Source organism: Erythrolamprus reginae, chromosome 2 (assembly GCF_031021105.1).
Source record: "Erythrolamprus reginae isolate rEryReg1 chromosome 2, rEryReg1.hap1, whole genome shotgun sequence".
Taxonomy (NCBI): Eukaryota; Metazoa; Chordata; class Lepidosauria; order Squamata; family Dipsadidae; genus Erythrolamprus; species Erythrolamprus reginae.
This window is the reverse complement of record NC_091951.1, coordinates 279,434,841-279,444,902: the sequence shown is the minus strand read 5'-3', so window position 1 is coordinate 279,444,902 and position 10,062 is coordinate 279,434,841. Positions and strand designations below refer to the sequence as shown.

General features: G+C 44.4%; 1 protein-coding gene across 1 annotated transcript in view; it reads left to right on the top strand.

The window, feature by feature from the left end:
• The first annotated feature begins 2,064 nt into the window (after positions 1 to 2,064).
• FRMD3 (FERM domain containing 3) overlaps positions 2,065 to 10,062 on the top strand; it is a 97,957-nt gene continuing 89,959 nt past the window's right edge. Inside the window, exon 1 of the mRNA XM_070742728.1 lies at positions 2,065 to 2,598. Within this exon, the coding sequence (XP_070598829.1) occupies positions 2,449 to 2,598 (150 nt within the window). The 5' untranslated portion in view covers positions 2,065 to 2,448. The remainder of the gene's footprint in view (positions 2,599 to 10,062) is intronic.

Sequence of the window (10,062 nt, the reverse complement as noted above, 5' to 3'; positions counted from 1 at the left end):
GAAAAACTATTCTGCAAGAAGGAAATAATATCAATAAAGGAAATAAAAATGTTTTGGAACAATACCCCCATTTTGGATCAAAGCTGGTGAAGCGGCTTAAAGTATTTCACAAACAACACCAAAGTTCCCAGTTTTTTCTGCAGTCTGTTTCCCCAGAACCTTCAAGACTAGCGATAGTTGAAGAAATTTAGCAAGGAGGTTATATTTTTTCCAAGGCCCAATTCCCATTGTTCCTAACTAAGACATAAACATTATCTGTTAACACTTTTCAGCTTTGCTCCCAAAATGTTGCCTTCATTTCATATCCATTCCATGAGGCAGCCAGGCTTAAGGGGTAGTAGTATTTTTCCCCTTATTCCGACACCATCTCCTGAAGTCATACATTTAATACCTCTGAAGAAGGTCGGAAGATGTCAATAATCGAAGAGGCAATAAGGGTAGGATAAAGATCAATCGTGGCCCAGGAAAAGTCACGTGGCACACATACTTCAATGCTAATTCATAAATGGACTTGGATCGATAAGACTGACCAGATATTCGTTTCAGCAGTGCAGAAATGCCTCAGCTGATAATCAGAGTAATGACCTCCCCATTTTTCCTCCTAGAAACTCCAGGCCTTGACCTTCCTACAATGCACCCTGCTCCATTGGGCATTATTGCCCCACCTACTATGGTTCTTAAGGGAAAAACTGGCCAAGGACAAGATGGAAAATAATAGAGTCATGATCTTCATCGCCTCCTAAAATCATGAAGGGAGGATGTGAAGGAAAAGCAGGAAGAAGGGACAACTGTGAAACAAAATCCTTCTAGGGATAGACGGCACCTCGCACTACCAACCAAAGTCCCTTCTGCAGATGGGCAGCTATGCCATATTTCCCTCTTCAATCCATGTTCACGTTAAGGGGGGGGGGGAGAAAGGTATAATTGGTTTTTAGATTAGCTAATTTTAAATTTAATTGGATTTAGGATATTTTGTATTGTTTTTATATGTTGTAAGCCGCCCGAGTCCTCCGAGAGGGGCAGCATATAAATCAAATTAATTAATTAATTGGATTTATATGCTGTCCCTCTTGGAGGATAATTAATTAATTAATAATAATAATAATAATAATAAATAATTAAATAAATAGTAGAATAGGATGGAATTCTTTATTGGCCAACTGTGATTGGACACACAAGGAATTTGTCTTTGGTGCAGATGCTCTCAATGTACATAAAAGAAAATATAGATTTTTCAAGAATCATGAGGTACAATACTTAATGATTGTCATAGGGGTCAAATAAGCAATGAAGAAACTAACTAACTAACTAACTAACTAACTAACTAACTAACTAACTAACTAACTAACTAACTAACTAACTAACTAACTAACTAACTAACTAACTAATTAGCCAACCAACCAACCAACCAACTAAGAAAGCAAACCAAGATTACAAGCAGAAGGCGCAGTGAAATTAAATTAACAAATTACTGCAACTGCACAATAATACTCTTCTTCGGAAGCACCGAAGTGAGAAGCAAATGGAGCGGAAGAGGAATTGGAAAGAAGAAAAGGAAAAATGAGGGATATTTGTGCCCGATAGAAAAGGGGAAGAAAAGCACTCCTGAAGCCAAGGGAGAGAATAGAAAGAAAGATGACCAGAGGTGTTTTTTTAAAAGATGTCATCTATTATAACAACGGTATACTTGTCCCCTCCATCGCACCCCTATTTTTTTTTTTACCACCCAAAGATAAAAGAGGCAAGAGGACGCGTGAGGTAAACGCCGGTTACTAATGGCAGAGCAGGGGCAGGGTTGCCTGGACCCTCCACAACCTTTCGTTGAAGAAAAGCTTCGTTGTGGTTAAAGCACCCGGACAACCATGGGGAAGGGAAAAGAAGGCGGCACAGGGGGGGGGGGGAGAGAGACGGGAAAGCAGGGCAGGCGAAGCAAGCAGGGGGGAAACGCCGGAGGTTCGGCGGGAGGGACTGCGACTGCGGGAGGGGCAGCAGCGGCGAGCCGAGGATGCCGCTGAGGCGGGAGAGGAGAGCAGCGCGGAGCCTGACGCAGCCGCGCAAGCCAGCAGGGGCCTCGCCAGTCCGTCGCCTCTCGCGCCCTCAAGGCACCAGCCTCCCTCCCTCCCCGCCACCGGAGCTCGCGCGTACGGCGGCCACGCGCCTTCCCCGGCAGCCCTCCGTAGCGCGAGAGGTGGACTAGCCGCCCTCCGGCGAGGCAAGCGGAGCAGCCCCTTCCTCCTCCTCCTCCCCCCTCCCTCCCCGGGATGTTCGCCCAGCAACAGCAGCAACGGGAGCCGACGCCGCCTCCTCGGGGCTGAGTTGCCCGCCACCAGCCCACGAGGCGGGCGTTGGGTCGCTTCCCATTTTCGGGGTTTCCCTCCCGGGCCAGGAGGGGCCGAAGCAGCGGCAAGGGCTGGTCTCCGCCGGCCCCCCGGCTGGGGATTGCGGTGCATGTTCGCTCCCTGCGAGTGCGTGAGGCGAGGGGGCAGAAGGACCATGAAAATGATCCGGTTCCGGAGCTCGAGCATCAGGTCGCTGAGCCAGGAGATGAAATGCACCATCCGTCTGTTGGACGACTCGGAGATTTCCTGCCACATCCAGGTGACTCGCCGAGGGGGGGGGGGCAACTCCGGACGGGGCGGGGGGCTCACTCTCACGCTTCACCCCCCACCCGCCCCACTCTCGACTTATTCACTCCTTGCCCTCTTCGCAAAAGGATGGCTGGCTGGCGTTGCCTGGTTGCCCGCTCCGCTTCAGCGGCGTCCCTGCTGTGTCACCTGCTTTCCCGCTCGCCTGTGCTCGTCCGCCCATCTCCCTCTCCCTCCCTCTCTCTCCCCCTTCTCCCTCCCCCTCTCTCCCCCCCTTTGCCCTCTCCCCTTCTCCCTCTTCCTCCCCCTCTCTCCCCCTTTTCCCTCTCTCCCTCTCTCTCTTCCTCCCCTTCCCCCTCTCTCCCTCTCTCCCCCTTTTCCCTCTCTCCCTCCTTCTCCCTCCCCCTCTCCTTCCCCCCCTCTCCCTCTCTCCCCCCTTTGCCCTCTCCCCTCCCTCTCTCTCCCCCTCTCCTTCTCCCTCTCTCCCTCTCTGCTCCTCTCTCCCTCTCCCTCCCTCTCCCCCTCTCTCCTTCTCTTTCCCCCTCTCTCTCCCTATCTCTCTCTCTCCTTCCCTCTCCCTCCCTCCCCCTCTCTCTCCCTCCTTCTCTCTCCATCTCTCCCCCTCTTTCCCCTTCTCTCTCTCTCCTTCTCCCTCTCTCTGTCTCCCTCCCCCACCTGTCCCTCAACTGTCCATGCACAGTGTGGGGAATAGTTGTTTACAAGTAAAGCATAAATCAAGGCAGGGCTGGGAGTTGGTCACCACAAGGTTGTGTTGGGGCTGTGGAAGGGTTGACAGACTCAGGTCAACCGACGGGAGCTTACAGGTAGCCCTCATCTTGTGACCACAGTTGGGCCCCAACATTTATGTCGTTAAGCGAGACATTTGTTAAGTGATTTCCCCCCCCCCCCATTTTGCCGCATTTCTTACCACATTGGTTAAGTCAGGGCAGGCAAAATAGCAAACAAATGTGAAAGGATGCCCTGAAAAAGAATTATTTGTAGTGCCTATGAAACTGGTTAATCAAGGTTTAAAAGCAGAGTGTTTCCTGACATTGTTGCTAACAGACCTGAAGCTACTGCAGATCATTTTAATGGCATGCTCGCTCAGGAGTTCTGGGAGTTGAAGTCCACGTGTCATTGAAGAGCCAACTTTGCCTACTCTTGGGTTAAAGGTGAACCACTGTAGTTGTTAAATGAGTAATACGGTTGTTAAATTTGGTTTCCCCATTGACTTGGTGTATTGGAAAGTATCAAGAGGACATTTTAGCATTTATATACCACTTCATAGTGCTTTTACAGCCCTCTTTAAGCTGTTTACAGAGTCAGCATATATTGCCCCCAACAATCTGGGTCCTCATTTTACCCACCTCGGAAGGAGGGAAGGCTGAGTCAACCTTGAGCTGGTGGTGAGATTTGAACTGCTGAACTACAGCTAGCAGGTAGCTGAAGTAGCCTGGAGTGCTGCACTCTAACCACTGCGCCATCCCAGCTCTTATCGTGTGACTCTGGGACACTAGCCATCGTAAATGGGAGTTGGTTTGTCAAGCATCGCAATGTAAATCACTTGATCACAGGGATGCTACAGTGGTCGTAAGTGTGAAAAAATGGTTGTAAGTCACTTTTTTGAGGTTTGCGTTATAACTTTGAACGGTCACTAAATGAATTGTTGTAAGTCAGGAACTACCTGGATTGAAGACCCCTAGAACAATTCTTCTCCAACGGGCTTACTCCACAGCTGCATAGCTATGAGTATAAGTTGCAGTTGAAATCCAGTTTGTTTTTCCCCCAGCTGGACAGCGGTCTGCCCGCTCTCTAGAGAATTCATTGGGTTTCCAATAAAGAAGAATCCTGTTAGGTATATTTTTCCTCCCTAAAAGAGGCTGAAAATTTGGGTGTGTCTTATACTCTGAATGTAGCTTGTTTTAAAAGAAACTTTTCTTTTCAGCCCTAACTAGATGCTAACTATCTTCCCAGCTATTACCTTGCAGGCTCTTTCATTGTTACTCTCTGTGAAGAATGTTTCCCGAGCTCTAAGTCTTTTCAGGGGGTTTTTTCCATTCTTCTACGTGCTCCAATGTTTCTTTCCAACCCTAACAATGGTGGTGCTAATGATGTTCCCAGCTCTTACTGGCTTGCAAGCTTTTTCATTGTTACTCTCTTTTTTAAAGCCCTAACTAGGGGATAAAATAATGAGCTGAAACTGACCAGACTAAGGACGCTAGCCAGATGAATGTCTGGTAAGCAGATTCTTTTCCCTATTTTCCTCCCCCAAAACTAAGGTGCGGTTTATACTACGAAAAATATGGTATCTTGCCATGCTTGCTTACCAGATATTTGCATGAACAGACAGTAATCAGAGGAAAGCAGGAGAGTTACAAGGAGGGGAAGCCAGTAGTATTTGCCTGCCTTAGAATCCCCATATTTTTCCAGAGTTGAAATGGTGAAGTTGCTGCTTTCCTTCTCGAGACTAGAGGAACGGCCTTTGTAATTGGGAATGCTTTCTGGAATTTGGCTGAAGTAAACAGTGCCAGTGGGCCAAAGACATATCTCTCCTTCTGCACAAGCTTTCTGTTTATTTAATGTAAAAAAAAAAAAAGACAAGAAACTGTTAACCCATACATTGAGGAAGTAATCTTCTGGCCCATTTTAACTGATGCTGGTTATTGTAGCTCAGAGTCTGAGAGTTCAAGACCTCTCCATTTAAATACATGAATGAGTATACAGTGATACCTTGTCTTACAAACGCCTCGTCATACAAACTTTTTAAGATACAAACCCGGGGTTTAAGATTTCTTTGCCTCTTCTTACAAACTATTTTCACCTTACAAACCCACCGTCGCCTCTGGGATGCCCCGCCTCTGGACTTCTGTTGCCAGCGAAGCACCCGTTTTTGCACTGCTGGGATTCCCCTGAGGCTCCCCTCCATGGGAAACCCCACCTCCGGACTCCTGTGTTTTTGTAATGCTGCAGGGGAATTCCAGCAGTGCAAAAACAGGCGCTTCACTGGCAACGGAAGTCCGGAGGTGGGGTTTCCCAGTGAGGGGAGCATCAGTGCAATCGCAGCATCGCAAAAACACAGAGGTTCGGGGGTGGGGTTTCGAGGACTTCGGTGTTTTTGCGATGCTGCAATTTCACTGATGCTCCCTTCGCTGGGAAACCCCACCTCAGCATCGCAAAAACACAGAAGTCCAGAGGTGGGGTTTCCCATGGAGGGGAGCCCCAGGGGAATCCCAGCAGCGCAAAAATGGGTGCTTCGGCTGGCAAAAGGGGTGAATTTTGGGCTTGCACGCATTAATCACTTTTCCATTGATTCCTATGGGAAACATTGTTTCGTCTTACAAACTTTTCACCTTAAGAACCTCGTCCCCGAACCAATTAAGTTTGTAAGATAAGGTATCACTGTATTTCCACTGTAAGCTGAAAAACTTAAGCCCCCATTTTTTTCAAAGAAGGAAGGGGACAGTAAACAACATATGGAAAGAATCAGGAGTTGCGCTAATACAATTACAAAGGTTGTATTTTAGATTGTATTTAGACAAACTACTATTTCTTTTTTTCATTCATTGTTCGGAACAATCTCTGAAGTGATTAGGGAAATGGAATCCAGAGATTCTTGAAGTGTCTTTCTAGAGGGGCAAAGAAATCCGCATTATATATCTAAAGAATTTTTTATGTTTTTATCATCCTTATATAAACATTCATACATATACCATAATATCAATATATATATAATTATACATTTCTATCCGAAATGCCATAAACAAATATCCTAAATTTTGCATCTTTTGTACTTTTATCTCGGTCTGTTTTCCTCTTATATTTCATATTACTTCCCTCTATCTCCCTCTCTTCCCTCTACCTTCTTTCTCCCTCTCTCCTACTTCCATCCTCCCTCTCTCCCCTTTCTTTCTAATTCCTCTTCCTCCTTCCCTGAGTACCTGTGATCCATTTTTATAGCTACCAGACAAGCAATTCAAAACCCTAACTTCATACCAACATTGGTGCTACTCTGAAACATACACCTTTTCCCTTAATCATACATACATACATACATACATACATACATACATACATACATACATTCTTCTAAGTATATCTATAGTTATTCTAATGCTGCCTCCTTATTTCCTAATTTTGTCATTTGGGTTTAACCACACTTAATTTTCAATTTTCTTCCAAATCAGTTGCTATAACTTATCTTCCAGACATATTCATTATCTCTTGTTCCTCTTAATTTTAGGCCGTGCTCCCTTACCTCAATTTATAACTTTACTCATCATTAAAAAAAAATTCTCTCATTTCTGAATGCCCTAAATTTTAGATCTATTTTTCCATGTCATATCTCCCTTTCAATTTTATTACTCATTTTTAAAATTAAATGTAAAATAATTTAATTCCTCCCTTCTATTGACCTTTCACCTTTCATCCATTCTCTTTTGGTGTCTCAAAAATTCCACTTCTGATAGGTTTTTCCCTTCCAACTTCTTCTCTTAACTTTTTCTGTTTCTTTCTTTTATTTTTATGCGAATAACTTTTCCCCCCAAATTCTTTTTCTTTCTTTTAAGTATATTATCTGTGTAAGTCTACTTTCAATTCCTCCTAGTTACCCCCTTATTGCCTTCCTTATTTTTTAATTGCTTATCCTGATGCCAATGCTCCTTTCTTACTCTTTCCTAATCACTGTAAATCCCAGTGTAATCATCAATCTGTTTTTTTTATTTTCAGTCCCGTTTTCATCTGTGTAAAAGCTCCTTGTTCTTCATTTTCTTCCTTTTCCACCATTGTAAATTCTAAGTGTTCTTTATGATCCAGCTTCATTTCTATTTTCTTTTCACCTCTGATTTCATCCCAGTCAATTCTTCATAGATACAAGCCTCCATCTTGTCAAGTTCACAATTCACAAAGTTCATAGTTTTTTTTACTTGCAGTTTAAGTCCAACTCTTTGTATTTCAATCCAATCCAGTTCAAAATCCGCTCGTCTTCTATCAAAACAGTGCTGATGCTGGTAGACTAGTGACTGGTTCCATTCTTCTTCAACGCCCCTCCAGGTGTATTTGACCTGGTTCTAACTCAGTTCCAGGTCTCCAAACAATTGGGATTCGGGGCTTACTGTTGAGCATGGGACACACCGTAACACTGCACCATTGGCCAACCCCTCTCCATCAGAAATCTGTAATATGTGTGTGTCTGTTTGGGTCTCTGTGTGTATGTAGGGGTACGGGAGCTGCTGCATTTGAAGGTATTTAATTGTAATCAATCTCATTCTGCTGGAAGGAAGAATGTGATGGCTAGTCACTACACAGGAGGATTCCAGTAAAAGAGCTTTCTTTCCCTGTATGATTTCATCTGGTATCTTCAGCACACTCAGCTTTCCTGCCCTGTAGAACATTAGTTGTATTTTAATTTTTGCTGCTACATCAGGGCAGTTGACATTTAATTGAATGCTTTCCATATTTCTGTGTTATTAAAGTTACAGGAAGGTTGGCTCTAGTTCATTATTAAGAAATATAATGTAAGAGAAATTTGATACTGACATACAGAGATAGTGGACTCCAGGGGATGTGTGCAGAGATTTGACAGTCTTCTTTTTGGAAAAGCATTACGAACTTGCTGTCTCATTCAATGAAGTTTTGAAGTTATGACAGTTACGAAAAAGTAACTTTGCGACCAATCCTCATCATAGTTCCCTCTAAGCTGAGCAGTGAGCAATCGCTCACTTAAAAATCATCATCAACTCAGAGTTTTCCAAACCTGCCCAGAAGCCGAGAGGGAAAGAGTGAGAGGGAAGGAGAGAGAGAGGAAGAGAGGAAGAGAGAGAAACAGATAGAAAAAAGACTGGAAGGAAAAGAGAAAGAAAAAAATGGGAGTAAGGAAGAGAGAAAGAAAATCAAAATCTAGTTTGAAACTAGCTCAACTATTTAAGTGGCATTTTGATATTGATAGAGTTGCCCTATTATGAGCTCACTGTTATAGACACCCAGTACAGTATTTTATTTTGAAATTCTCTGAGGCAAAACAGGGTGGGTTTTTTATTTGTTTGTTTGTTTATTTATTTATTAATTATTTCTGTGCCGCCCAGTCCCAAAGGGACTGCCGCTCAGACACTATACTTTTCGGGGGGGCCCCCCAAAAAATTAGAGGGAACACTGATCCTCATAGTTACCCAACTTTTATCCTTTGGGACAAACAAACCTCACAGTTAAAATCTTAGCAACCGCTTTGTTTAACAGCTGAATTGCCAGTCCCAATTATGAGTCCCATTACTAAGTGAGAATTATGGTAGAGTTTCAGTTATCTGTCCTTCGATAATCCGACATTCCAGATTATCCAACGTCATGGCTGCTTGGGCGCGTGGCTGTAGGCATTTCCACGTGCCCCAGACACGCCCCCAAACATGGTAGCCGTGACGGGGAGCTGAGGAGGGAAGCGGGTGAGCGAGCGAAAGAGCTGAGAAGGGAAGCAAGCGAACGAGAGAGCCGAGGAGGGAAGTGGGTGGGCGAGCCACATACAGTCTGCATTATCCGACATTTTTGGCTAATTGGCTAATTTATTTTTTATTAAAGTGGATGTTTCAATTTGTTTTACTTGTTTACTGTGGTTAATTTAATCTGAAGCTATACCAGAGCTATTAACTGTCAATGGATTACAATGATATGAAAGTTTAATAGGGGTTACAGAGCAATGCCAGGTGGGGCACATGTGACCCCAGGGAACATGCGTGGTCCCTCTCGATCGATTCCCCCAGATGGGGAGTGTTTTTCCAGTTGCACGCTGCTCCCAGTCCAGAAGAGAAGGAAGACAGGTGGGGTGGGGCAGCTGTGTCAGTTCTTGTTCTTGGCGGGCGCTTCGGTAGCCATAAATGGTGTAGCGAACCTTCTGCTCGACAAGGAGGAATAGCTTCTGCAGCTGGGCAAAAGTTTCTAACGGCACCCTAAAGTCTCCCTCCACACCATTCACTGTGAGTGCCCAGCAGAGGCAGCGCTCATGGGCCAGGCCGGCAACTCCAAAACATTGGCTTCATTAAGCTGGCCTGGCCCCATGTCAAAAGACAGCCTTAACCATATTAGCCTATGCCTGTCTTACAAAAAACAGGCTTCATTGAGTTCAGTGTGATGTACTCCCAGGTAAATGGGTAGAGCAACCTTCCTCAGCCAATAATTTGTCTGCAGCTTATAATTAGTAAAATAATAAATATTAACACTAAAATTCCATTGGGGCCTAGATTGGAGAGTTGGGGGAGGTTAATTAAATACGCTTGGAAATTCATAGACCCCAAGTATCAGATTCAAAACTAGATTATCAGATGAGCAAATTTGGTACAGCATATTAGGTTGTGGGCAGATTCATACTGATTGACATGAGCACAGATTTAGGGATTCAAACTATTAAATCCGCAAATGAATGTATTTATATTGGAGTACAAATTTATTTGCTTCTACTTGATAAAATCTTGTTAATTGACTGTTTCTAATACTT